The 14,073-nt window shown below is 39.3% G+C and overlaps 1 protein-coding gene and 1 long non-coding RNA gene across 2 annotated transcripts in view; one reads left to right on the top strand and one right to left on the bottom strand.

Annotated features, from left to right (window-relative positions):
* The window catches only part of polrmt (polymerase (RNA) mitochondrial (DNA directed)), a 50,410-nt gene extending 37,287 nt beyond the window's left edge, over positions 1-13,123 (bottom strand). The window contains exons 1-5 of the mRNA XM_044361768.1: positions 12,934-13,123; positions 10,925-11,023; positions 9,690-10,558; positions 8,999-9,132; positions 1,768-1,954 (exon numbers count right to left, since the gene is read on the bottom strand). Coding sequence (XP_044217703.1) covers positions 1,768-1,954; positions 8,999-9,132; positions 9,690-10,558; positions 10,925-11,023; positions 12,934-13,075 — 1,431 coding nt within the window. The 5' untranslated portion in view covers positions 13,076-13,123. The remainder of the gene's footprint in view (positions 1-1,767; positions 1,955-8,998; positions 9,133-9,689; positions 10,559-10,924; positions 11,024-12,933) is intronic.
* On the top strand, positions 1,118-11,650 carry LOC122989091. The gene is made up of 3 exons (XR_006404939.1): positions 1,118-1,130; positions 11,350-11,352; positions 11,548-11,650. It is a non-coding gene; the product is annotated as an uncharacterized LOC122989091 (long non-coding RNA).
* Positions 13,124-14,073: the final 950 nt, after the last annotated feature.

Below are 14,073 nucleotides of genomic sequence, written 5' to 3'. Positions count from 1 at the left end.
TAGCAATGTTTTTCTTCTTCTCCCTACTCTGCCATGCTCAAAGTCCTTTCACTAGGTATATTAGCAAGGTCTGGACAGCAGAGTTTACAAACTAGTCTTAGTATAGCTCGTAAGCAATATCAAAATATTGTGATAAAAAAGGCATGTTCCAAAATGAAAAAATAATCAAATGAGAGAATACCATACAATCTCCGATGACAAGTTGAAACTAGATCAAACTGCATTTTGTACAATCTACATCTTATCAAAATTCCATCTCACACTAACAAACAATATTCTAATTAGACTGTGTTTCTGCTGCTAACACTGATTTAAAATCCTCCAGAGACCATCCAGGCTGCTACTCTGTCATCCGGAGGACCAGTTATTTGGACAGCCTTCCAGTCATTAAGCCAACCTGCCAAAAAGTCACAGCCATAGTCACATAACCAGCTGACCAGTTAGTCAACCTAACAAATGCAATCGGAGGCAAAAGTAATGAAGCAATCAATTTTGACCTGATTTACATTCACTAAGTGGCATACTTCCACACTCTTATGATAAAAATACATGACCTACTGATTGCTACCATCACACACACACACCAGGCCAATAATATAATAACGAGGACCAAAAATATGTCATTCAGATGAAGACCAAAGTGAATAAGGTGCAAGGATTGAGGTTAAAAATACTGCAATTGTACAAAAAGCTGTTAATGAATCATGTGAGAATCAGGAGGGGAAGGGAGGTGGGAAAAGGGAGGAGAGGTGAGAGGAGGAGAGGCAAGGAAAGCGGAGGACCCATTAGAAAGCAGAGTTGACTCACTATAAATAGGCCAGTGCTTGTCTGGCTGTGAAGGGGTGACAATCAAATCTTTCGTAGTCACGCTGGAGCCTTCTGACAGCTTTTTCCAGCTCTCTGGTGCTTTGACTCGCAAAATACACATAAGGATCAGCCTTAAAAATAACTCTTATCTTTATCACTTTTTAACATAAGGCCCCACTAAGTTTGTTAATGAATCATTGTGACTAATTTCATTGCTTTTAGACTGAAAACACATTCTTTATGAAATCCATGTATGGCAAAGATGCTTTATGATACATCATATCATTTTAAAGTAACAAAGTGGTGCAGAAAAGCATGTAACAGTCACTATAACATACAGTGAATTTAGTTTCAGATCATTTTAAGCATGAAGACCAGCAGCCCAAACTAACAACATTATCGCTACGATTTTGGAGGAACAGATGATAATTTTATTTTCTACAGACGCAAGAGAGACTGGCCCCCTGATTATAATGAATCTGGGATGATACTTCACAATAAAGAATTCAAGTTTCAAGTATGTAGTCCAGCACCTTACAAGTGTTTTTAATAGTTATAAACCCTGAACCATTAATCTCTGAATGCTCCATAATTAACTTTGGCATACCACAAGGATAACTGCCAGGTCCACTAGTATTTCTCTGCTAATTATACATCCATTCCTCTTCCTAATTTGCACTGATATGTTGATGATATTCAAATATATACACATCATATAGTAATTGAGACAATATACTGTATATGAATATCGAGGAACATTTGCAAAATCAAGTCATATTAAATTAATATCCATCATGTATATCTTACCTTATAAAATACAATAAACTCATTTTCTGAGAGATTTATCTCAATTTAGTCAACACAGCTGTAATAACTGAATATCTGTATATAGTACTGTTCTATTTTAATATTTATTGACTAACTTCCAAGTAAGTAACCTATGAGGTACAAGTCAAATACCTGTGTGTAGTAGTCCTGAACCAATGAAGAAGAGCTCTGGTTGGTGGTCAGGTTGAGGCTGGGCTGGTAGTCTGGCTGGACGGTGTGTATGGCCTTCAGCACCATGTCTCTCTCATCTTGCCGGAACACACACTGGCTGAAGAGATTATCCAAAGACAGGCTATCCTCCTCCATCTGCATCAGGCACCTGGATATACAGGGACATACAAAGTTCCAGGTTTTTACTGTCAGTTTTTGCCTATATTATATGTATATCTGGAGTTTTTAATGGAAAAACCAAGACCACTTTTATTTGTCCAGGTGCTGAGATTACTGGCTTTCATATTTCACTTATTGGAGCAAACACATCTCAAAGAAGCATCTGGTTAATACTGAAAATTAATAAATTATTGTGATGGGCCACAGCCACCCAAACATCATATTACATAATATGATGGTTTCTACACAACAAAGCTGTGGAACTTGCTTTGTCTATGCTGATTTATTTTAAAAACATAGATCTCTTTGATGCACATAATTAGAATATAGAATAGAATAAAAATTAAGATTAGAATAAAAATACAATTTTTTTTGTATTTTTTTTTTTTTTTAGCAATAATTAAATCTTTTTTGTGTGTACTGTAAAATCCGCTCTGTATTTTCCATGATGCATGTATGTACAGTGCGTTCAGAGTATTCAGACCCCTTTATTTTTTTCACATTTTGTTATGTTGCAGCCTTGTGCACACAGTACCCCATAATGACAAAGCGAAAACAGGATTTTAGAATTTGTTTTGGAAAATTTGTTAAAAAGGAATAACTGAAATATCACACTAGCATAAGTATTTAGATCCTTTACTCAGTACTTAGTTGAAGCACCTTTGGCAGCAATTACACCCTCGAGTCTTCTTGGGAATGACGCAACAAGCTTTCACCCCTGGATTTGGGGATTTTCTGTCATTCTTCTCTGCAGATCCCTGAAGCTGTCAGATTGGATGGAGACCATCAGTGGGCAGCCATTTTCAGGTCTTTCCAGAGATGTTTGATTGGGTTCAAGTCAGGGCTCTGGCTGAGCCACTAAAGGACATTCACAGAGTTGTCCCTAAGCTACTCCTGCGTTGTCTTGACTGTGTGCTTAGGGTCATTGTCCTGTGGGAAGGTGAACCTAAGGCCTAGTCTGAGGTCCTGGGCGCTCTGGACCAGGTTTTCATTAAGGATATTTCTGTATTTTTCTCCATTCAGCTTTCCCTCAACCCTGACCAGTCCCCCAGTTCCTGCTGCTGAAAAACATCCCCACAGCATGATGCTGCCACCACCATGCTTCACCGTTGGGATGTTATTGGGCAGGTGATGAGCAGTGCCTGGTTTCCTCCAGACATGACGCTTAGAATCCAGACCAAACAGATCAATCTCGGTTTCATCAGACGAGAGAATCTTGTTTCTCACAGTCTGGGAGTCCTTTAGGTACTTTTTTGCAAACTCCAAGCAGGCTTTCCTGTGTCTTTCACTGAGGAGAGGCTTCTGTCTGGCTACTTTGCCGTGAAGCCCAGATTGGTGGAGTGTTGCAGTGATGGTTGTCCTTCTGGAAGTTTCTCCCATCTCCACAAAGGATCTCTGGAGCTCAGTCACAGGGACCATCAGGTTCTTGGTCACCTCTCTTATCAAGGCCCTTCTCCCCGATTGCTCGGTTTGGTTGGGCAGCCAGCTCTAGAAAGAGTCCTGATTGTTCCAAACTTCTTCCATTTAAGAATTAATGAGGCCACTGTGTTCTTAGGAACCTTAAATGCAGCAGAATTTTTTTGTAGCCCTTCCCAGATCTGTGCCTCAACACAGTCCTGTCTCTGAGCTCTGCAGGCAGTTCTTTCAACCTCATGGCTTGGTTTTTGCTCTGATATGCATTGTCAGCTGTGAGACCTTATATAGACAGGTGTGTGCCTTTCCAAAACAATGTCCAATCAATTAAATTTAGCACAGGCGGACTCCAATCAAAGTGAAGAAACATCAGAGATGATCAAGAGAAATGGGAGGCACCTGAGCTAAATTTATAGTCATAGCAATGTCATAATGTCATAGCAAAGGGTCTGAATACTTAGGTCAATGTGATATTTCAGTTTTTCCTTTTTAATAAACTTGCAAAGATTTTGAAAAATTGTGTTTTTGCTTTGTCATTATAGGGTATTGAGTGTGGATTGATGAAAGGAAAAAAACAAAACAATTTTAGCATAAGGCTGCAACATATCAAAACGGTTTAAATCACAGTAAGCCATTAGAGTTAGCTTAGCTCTTCAGCTAACTCACTGTAATTCAGCTTGCTGATGTGGGGGGAAGAGAGACCAGCTGTGTTTCCATAAAACAGACTATTGTGTATCATACTGTATATCAAAATGCAAACAAAAAGGCTTTTTAGTTTACTGTCTTTCAAGTTAATTCTTTCCTCAGAATAGCGAACAAATGTTTTAGCAGTTTAGAAGTCCCAGATGTTAGCTTTTCTCAACAGCATGTGTATTAATTGTACATAAAAATAACCAATACATAACAACCATTAAAACATACACTTCTAAAACTTGTGTCCACCAGTTTCTATCCTTTCTCTTCTCCTAGAATAATCTATTTCCAACTCTGTGGCAAAAAGTTATTACTATACCTCTCTATGAGGTTAGTTTCGATATTTATTCAGTTTTAGCATTCAGAAAGCTAAACAAGCCCATCAGATGACACAAGAAGTCGATTTTCATTTATGAGGGAGAATATTGTTATTATGATGGAAAAGACTTTGGCATTTGATCACAAGTTCAGAGTTCACAACCTTCTGACCTGCCTCTTGATGTGGGAATGGGACCAAGATAATCAGATAACTTTCTGTTTCCCTGATTAATTCAGGTTTTGAAAAAACCCCCGTCTGTGGGATCATTGTATATGTCTCCCCCAGCATAATCGACAGTGGCAGAATATCAATTTAAGTATTTGCATTGACAGGCCTCTCTGTCAGACTGAAAGTGTGAGTTTGATCCAGAGACAGATGGGCACTGACGACATCAGTGAAATGTTTATTTAAACAGAATCTCCTAGAGATCTCCTAGAGAGAGCACAGTCTCCATGACTGGACTGCACAATGCAGGTAATGCCAATGTGCAACCAGTCTCTGGAATACAAATGAGAGGTATAGCAGTATGATTATTTCATAACTCAATTTTATATATGTGATACCTAACAAGGCCTGTGAACGAATATTTTCAGGCTGGTGGATCTTTACTCCTCTGTGATTTGTGGCTGAACTGAAATGAATATTTTGTTTGTGTAAATCATTTATAAATTTTAATATGTATTGTTATTATTTATGCTGCACATTGATATTCTGATATTCCATAATATAGGCCATACAGTATTATTACCATGTCTGACATTCAGTGAAGCACAGACAAAAGGTACTGTAGGCTATTTGTAGGACCTACAGTGTGCACTATGCAGTATCTTTACATGTTTAATTAATCTTTCTTTAAAACAGGTATCTTATCTCTTGTCTCCAGGGTAAAACCTTGTTAGTGTTATGCATACTTTGAGGTGTGATGCCCCTGCCCAACAATGATTGAGGAACCTGAGGACCGTGTTTGGTTGCACTGCACCCTAGAGGTTAACAAGAGAACTACATGACTGAGCCAAGAGACATAGGTGCGGAAAAAACATTTGTCATCGACCAGAGAGGATGAGAGAGCTCTGCTTCACCCCGCACACCTTTTCCTCAAGACAATTATAAACAGCAGCACGCTAATTACCATCTGGAGGAAATCCTGGCTCAGCAACTTCCCCCGATTTAATCTAATCAGAAGTAAGCAGGGTTCTGCACATAATGGTTGAATAATATGAGGAAGGAACTGTAGTACAAGATACAAGTCATGTGTCTACTGTTTAAAGTTATGCAGTGTGTTTGGGAATATTTCTAAAGCAAACCAAAGAGGTCACATTTTTGAGTATTCTCACTCATGCCTTGGAGTGTCTTTTGATGCAACGTGCAATTTTGGTCTGAGTAAATGAGAGAGCCTTGAACAAAGAGAGGATTAGTCCGGGTGCTGGCAGTGTGGTCCAGAGGAACAAAGAGGGCAGAGAGGTTGAAAGATAGAGCATAATCAGCCTGGTGACTGCTCTGCTGCACCCTAGGGAGCAAAGAGCTCTGGAGGACACAGCACTTACAAAGGGAAAACTTAAAGGGATAAGTGTGTGTGTGTGAGTCTGAGGCATGTGTGTGTGTGAGAGTGGGAACAGATTGGTACACTGAGGGCAAGGCTGCTGCAGGGGAGACTTCAGAGGCGAGAGTGATATTAGGAGAGTACGGTGGTTGGGCCCTAATAAAGGGGAGCACAGTAAAGAAATTGGCAGACAAACAAACAAACTGAGTGACAGAGAAAATGATGATAATGAGAAGGAGAGGGAACAGAGGGTAAGAGAAAAGATAGGCTGAGAGACTGAGCAGGAGTGCACTACTGCAGAACAATGTCATATAGGCATCAGTTTACAGTGATCGATGGACCAACCAGATACCTACCAACAACCCCAGTGCCCTGCCATCTGTCCCACTACTGTACCACACTGCATAGGGTGATGTCCCCAGGCCCCAAGAGGAAAGTATGCGTGAGCTTCTGTGTGTTTGTGTGGTTTGTGCAACAGCGCTCGGCGTGACTGAGGCTGACGAAGCTCTCAAACAACTATCAAGCCTGCGGTGACATGAGGGAAGTGATAAGATCTCATCATTTCACTACAAAATCAAGTAGTAGGAGTGGGCTATTTTGCATGGTGTAATTAGAAACTAACTGTTTCCCAATTCACACGCTGACACCTTTAAAAGGACATAGCCTATGAAGGTCAAACCTTCAGAAGACTGAGAGCTGTAGGCTGAAGGTATGTCTTCTCCCAAAATGTGATGGCCTAATTTCACACAACCAAAAAACTAACAATGCATTCAAGCAGTCCTTTTCAACTCGTAAACTAAAAAAACTCTCAAAAGTTTACCAAGGGGAAGTTGTCTTCAAGTAGTAAACAAAGTAGCAACCAAGCATGGTTTCATGTTCCATGTGCACCTGAGTTTTGATATTTTTTACAACTGGCAACAATGTACCATTTTTAAGTAATAGTAAACACTAGGACCAAACTAAGGAGGAGATCTGTACTGAGCATTTTACTGCGTAAAATCAACTTGTGAGTGCCCTCTGATGGACAAGTCTCTGGCATTTCTTCAGTGGATTTGAGAAGTACTGCCTGAATGTACCACATCTGACAAGCACACAAGGGATTGGGGGATTCTGACGGCCACAAAGGACACTACTTGTGTCCTCCTAGGGTTAGAAAATGACCTGCTATCAGAAGAGCTTTTGGAGTACAACAGCCCTGTACACCATGTTATTATGATGTATGAAGTCTTGAAATACAGCCTGTGAAAGTTAGATAAAAGGTAAATAAAACAAACACCCACTGTGCTCTGTAGTTTTTTTCTTGCTATAATAACTCCAGACTAATGTTAGTGTCATCTGAAAAAAAAGAGAGTTCAATATTAGCCCTGCCACTGCGTTGGCAGCAGTCCTGCTGATTGTATTGGCTGCCATCAAACAGGAACACACACTGTGACACATGTAGTTTTCTCTTGAAGCTTTGAGCTGTGCCCAGTGGGTCTATGTGTGCTAAATGTCATGCAATAAATCTAAGTGTGGGGCTGACACACAGTCAGTGACATAACAACTCAATTAATAATACTTAACAGTGATTTGTCAGGATGACCTAGTTACCGTTTAGACACAACTTGGCTACTGGCTGTCAAAGTTGTCCTTGATGAAAAAAGTTGCAAATAATTGCAAGGTTTTCTGAGTAAAAAGAAATTAAATACAAAACAATCCATATCATCGGAGTTCTGCAGTCTTTTGACAATTAGTCTAAGCCAGCCTCATTAACAATGTGTCAGCATGCTGCCACAAGCAAAACAATTTTATGTGGCCTTGTGAAAAGCGATAATTATCAAAGAGGCTTCCAAAATCAACAACATTTTTGAGAAACAATAATTCAATGCTGAGTCGCTATAAAAACAACATCAGCCCTCCAGGGAAAGGAATCAGCAATACTTTTATCTGTACTGAACACTGATACTGTTTCCATACCGTTCAAAATAAAGCATGCCTTCATTTACAATCGATACACAAGACAACTTGAGTTTTCACAACTGTGCAGGTCATGACGTAGCCATGATGGCAAAGGGAACAAAGGTAAACTTAACAAATCCTCATGGAGAACATTTTACCAATTTAGAACCAATTTAGCAAGAAAAACTTGTAAAGAATAAAATGAAAATCAAAGCAAACCAACACCAACATAAAAAACACGTGGCAATAAAAATATGATAGTAATATTGTAATATGAAATATATTTTTATACAACTTCTACATTTTAAGTAAACTTTTAAATTGGAATTATGGAGAAGGAGCATACATTACAGACAAGTCACATATTACTTATTTGTGTAGAGTGCACTGGACATGAGGCTGATTTACCTCTTTCATCTTGAATCCCGCTGTGTTCTGCTGTTTTTTGTGGTTACAAACTGTATGAGATGCTGTGCTACATATTATATTTATTTGTAAGATGTAAAATGTGTAAAAACATTATCCTGGTCTAAATATTAGAATGTGTATGGTATTTGACAGTTGATTTTGTGTCATAGAAATATCCATATATGGAGAACACAAGATACACAAGATAGAATCAACGCACACTGACGAAGACAAACATTTTCAAAACCAAGAAATAGCTGCTTGACATCTATACAACTCAACAAGACGTAAATGCAGTCTGTGCTGTTAAAACGGGTTGACTAACTTGCCACTACTAGAGAGTACGTCACCAAAAACTATATGCTTGCCTCAGAGACACAATATGCTTTTTCCCCCAACAACATTTTAAGATAAAAGCAGTCATCCTTAATGACAGTCATTGCAACAATGCTAAATAAAGTCTGTGCCAGAACTCAGACAGGGTGTTTCAAAAGTGAAAACCATGATGCTAACATGACCCCTGCTGGTAAGTCTAAGTATTGCCACAAGTTCTCCTTTCAAAACTCAGTCTTGTGGCCCTCCAGTAACACCCCACTTATGAAATATCAAAAAATACCAAACAAATGTGTCAAATACGATTTATCACAAACAAAATTCTATATGATTCTTGGAGATTCATGGGTAGTATGTGTTTGCATGTGTGTGTGTGTGTGTGCGCATACCTAGTGATGACTCGTGGAGGGCAGTTGGGATTGCGGCCCATACACTCCAGAGCAGCACAGTAGGATCCGAGGTTTGGCTTCAGACTGGCCTCCTCTAACAGAATAAACATGCGACCAATCTGATTCAATGTTCCCTACACAGAAAGAGACATGCGAGAAAAGTTTATTGACAATAAGGAAACACCAACTCCTTCCAGCTGGACAATGACTCATTTAACTGATGCGGTTTCCTTATAAGGTGTCATAAAAACACCCTCTACTGCCAGAGAACCACACTTACACAGTTTTAGTCATTTGTAAGTGACAAATTACTGTTTTCCTGCCATCATTAGTAAGTTAGTTCGTACCAGTGTAATTATAATGATGAATGCAGTTGTTTGCGTTTCATCTTTCACTAGATATTTAAAAACTTCCTTAAACCTTCAAGAACCAGTGTGACCAGTTACCTCAACTTAGTTCAGTGTTTTGGTTGGTTAAGCATCCCCACAAAAATATTGCTAAATGCTATAAAGTGCTGTAGTTAATAATAGGCTGTGTTCAGTTTATTTTAAACTCAGTCAAACCTTGAAATTGTTACTGTCACACATACTTTACACTGTATTTTGTCTCAGAGGTATAAAAGGCCATAGCCAAAACCACATAAGCCCAGTTTTCAAAGACAGTGAAAAAAAAACATAGTTTTTGATCTGACCTTCTTGGCCCAGACCCTCATCATGATGTTGTAGATGTCTGTGCTGAGATGTTTACGTCGACTCATAACTCTGTGCTGGCTGAGCAGGAAACAGTGTGCTCGCTCAACGTCCCCCGCAAACACAGTCGCCTCCAGGTAAGAGCGAATGCTCAACCGGATGTCCCCACATGCAGTTCCTTCACCGCTCTCCTGTACATGTAGGTGCTCTGGGTTACTAGAAGATGTCCACTGGCTCACTTGTTGACTGAGCCTCCTCTCCAGCTCCTCCACCTCGGCTAGCTCCTTAGCCCTGGACTGGGCATCAGTAACAGCCTGATTTTGGCCCTCTTCACCAGAAACCTGATTTTTAGAGTCTTTCTTTTTAGAGTCCTTCCGTTTCCCCTTAGACACTTTGTGTGACATGGCTGCTGTCCCTGCTGCAGCAGCGGCAGCAGAGGTGGTAGCAGTAGAAGAAACTGCAGCACGAATTTCATCAGACAATTTCATGTGACCTCTGCTCTTCTTAATCAAGGGTGCAGTCTTTTTAGCTGTGGTAGAAATAGTTTTATGTGTCGTACCAGGGAGCATTGAGTTGCTTTTGCTACCTTTAGATTTTGCTGCTGGTTTCTCTTTGACATTCTTCAGGTGCTGTTGTTTCTTTTTTTTCTCCTGAGTTAATTTTTCCATCCAGCGGCTGGGCTGGGATTTAGAAGTTCCTTTACCGATAATCTGTCCTGATTTAGGAATGTCACCTTTCTCCTGAGGTGTGCTTTTGGCACCCCTACCAGATAAAACCCTCCCAGAGGAAGGGGCTTTAACAAATTCCACCTTTGCTTGATGAACATCTAGAATGATGTCAGATTGGAGTTGCTGGATCCTGGCATCTAGCACTTGGAGGGAGAAATAGAAAAGACATCTACAGTGAGTTAACTTCCCTTTTCAGAGCAACACAATGAAATACAGAAAGCACTATAGGCTTCATTGGCAATGCCACCACCAATGACTGATTAGCACTACCTAGCAAGTGCTATCAGGACAAGAGTAATGGACAAAAGAGTAAAGTGAAAGTTGAGACTGAGAGCACATAGAGAAGAAAACTTGTCAGAGAACTGTCAGAGAATATGACAGCTCAGACATTTAGATTTTATGACAGTGCAATTGATTGTGTTCAATACCACACAACATACCAGGTATTTCAAGGTTAAAAATGTGGTAGTAGGACAAATGTAGCACACCTGTCTGGTTGAACAACATACCATCTAACAGCTGAGACTGTTTCAGCACACGTTTCTTTGCATCTTCTGCCTTTGGGATTACAAATGAAATATTTCTTCTTTGAAGCAGCAGTGGTGTCTCTAAAAATAAAACAACACACACACAATCAAACAAAAACAGTGAGTAAACAAGTAGTGCTTAAATTCTGCAGAAGAACATCTTGCAAAAATACATCTCCACTTCCTGACCAATTTCAATTCAACAATAATCAACATCTCAGGCTTGGCTTTTGTCTTTTACTGCATATGTTGCTACACTATGATGCTACTAAATGTAATAGTAAAACTACTAATAGGGCTCTCTACTTAGTGCTTGCAGTTCATGGGCAATTACATGTAAAATCTTTTCAATGATTACAAAAAGGGGCTAAAAATGAGGATGCTATGAAGGATCTCTGGCAGCACAGGAAGTTTTCTCACAGAGTCTCCATCAAAATGAGTGACAGATATATCATCTGAGGTTATCACATAAACAAATGCAACTTAAAAGCCAGTTCTGACCAGTGTTTCGGTTCAACGACTGACCCTCTTCAGTGGCAACTTTCAGCTAAATGTGTTGTGGTTGCTCATAGCGATGGCAGCTGTTGTAGGTGTCCTCGTAAAAGCCTTAAATTATCTTAAATTGCATGTTCAACACAGTATATATTCATCTGGTCCTTTTTGTCTTACATTATGTAAATTAAATGGTGTTGCTGATGAGAAGCATTCACATTTCTTAACTTACTTTTTCTGAAATCAATCCTTTTAAATAGCTTTCTAGAGAGTAAATGCTGAATCTCGTTGGGGTATCCCACACTGATGGTCAAACCCAAACCGGGTGACTACTGGCCGTGTGACCACACAGTTTACACAATATTTAGGCACAAACTGTACTTTTAGTGTGTACACAATGACACAGCAGGTTAATTGGTTGAAAGTGAGCCACCTTCCCATTGAGGATAATGGTATGAAATCCCAACTACTATGCTATTTTTTTGCTTCCTTCATTATATGAAACAAGAGGTAAATGCTTCTTGCCTAGCACAATGTAACTTCCTAGATTGTTAGTATAGATAATAAACACAGATGAGTATGCACTGATTCAAGTCCCCCTCCACTCAAAAATGTGTTTTTCTTCTTGTTCCTACAATGGATGTTTGAGCTTCACTGTGCAGAATGATGTATGTGCAGAGTTTGACACTAGAAGACTGTTTCCACATTCATCTGCTGGAGAGCTTCTCTGTGGTCATTGAAAATCCAATTTTAAGAGGCGGGCCTACAAACATGATTTGTGACATCATGAATAGTTTGGAGGCCAATTCTGGTTCAATATTCAACTTATACAAGTGTGATGTGGAAACCAGTGCAGAAACACTAAGAATGGACTTTACAGTGAAGAAGGAGACATCTTGTGTCGAGAAGTTAAACTTCTGGAATGAAATATATTTGCATAGTCATAGAATCTGGAATTATTAATGAGGGAGAAGGACTAGATGTAATTTTGAAGGATTTTAACAAGATAATTGAACTGTTTTTTGTTTTGTTTTTGTGGAAAAAACATATCAGACACACATTATTATTCAAAGTAGAGTATTTTATATACATCTTAAAACATGTCTAGAGGGGACCTTCAACTAAAATTGATTTTGGTTTTTACTAGGACACCTACTTGTCCTGTTCGTGTTTTCAACAGCTGCCGTCACCACGACAACCACGGACACATCCGGCTGAAAGTCACCGGTTCAGACGGTCAGTCGTTAAACCGAAACACCCGGAGGAACTCTCAACCTAACCGTCAAGTTCATGTCCAACAACAAAATGTCCTCTCTTAACGGTCACTGTTAAAGCAGGCTAAACTAGCTATTAGTTCGTTTAACCTTATATTAACTATTAGGTAAAACCTGGGTTACACGAACATGTAAGAACATGGACATTAAAGTCAAACTTGTCATTCATACTGCAGCTAAGTTATTGCTGTGTGTCTATCCGTGACTGAATATCCTTCAACTCACCTGATATCCGTCTGACTGCGCCGTTTCTTATCGACAGACACAGCCGACAGCAGCCCACAACAGACTCACGAAAAGCACACTTTTCAAATAAACTGCGACGATTCAGACATTTGGCAAAGGCACATACTCTGAGGAGTGACATGTTGACATGCAATAACCGCGTTACTTCTAAGCACTAAGCAGCCATTTTTAAAATAGACCAAGCTAATCGCGAGGAGCTATCGTCGTAGATTAAGGCCTAGAGAGAAGATTGCAGATAAATCGAGTGCAGCATTTGTTCCTCTTACCTTGCTTAGAAGATGATATTTAGTCTTGATTCAGGCCAAAAGTAGAGAGATTTAAAGGACTAGTGATATATACATATTAGACAAATTTAGTTGTTACTGAGATTATGTTAAATCTATATTTTATCCTCTCTCTTCTAGTATTTTTTTTCCTCAGAGTTGGCTTTTTATGTTTCTCTTTACCTGTCTGGCTTTTCGGTGGTTAAAAAAATGTGTTTTTCTTCTTGTTCCTTCAGTTGAATGTTTGAGCTTCACTGTGCAGAATGACGTATGTGCAGTTTGACACTAAAAGGTTGTTTTCACATTCATCTGCTGAAAGTGGAAAGTTTCTCTGTGCTAATTGAAAATATAAGTTAGAGTTGTGGGCCTACCAGCATGATTTGTGACATTACAACTAATCTGGAAACTGATCCCGTACCAATATTCAACTCACGCAAATATGTAAAGTAAAGTAAACTTTATTTATAAAGCGTCTTTCAAAACCAGAGTTACAGGGTGCTGCACAATGCAAACAATGGAGAGAAATATAAAATAGAATAAAAAGGGGAAAAAAATAGATAAATAAATAAAAAGTTTAACAACACGTAAGGTCAATATAAAAACAATGAAACCATAAAAAGTACACGGAAGTCAGATACAACAATAAAACCAGTGAAAGCAATACAGAAAGCAATCACACATTACGAGATAAAGTGCTTACGAAACAGGTGAGTTTTTAAGAGCTTCTTAAAACTATTGACTGACTGTAGTTTTTTATTACTAGGGGAAAACGGTTCCAGAGGATGTGGGCCACAACCGCGAAAGTACGGTTTTAAGCCTAGATTTCGGAAGGCATTGGTCATTAGACCTCAATGAC

The sequence above is a fragment of the Thunnus albacares genome, chromosome 9 (assembly GCF_914725855.1).
Source record: "Thunnus albacares chromosome 9, fThuAlb1.1, whole genome shotgun sequence".
Taxonomy (NCBI): Eukaryota; Metazoa; Chordata; class Actinopteri; order Scombriformes; family Scombridae; genus Thunnus; species Thunnus albacares.
Note: the sequence above shows the minus strand (reverse complement) of the source record. Positions and strands in the feature narration are given on the sequence as shown.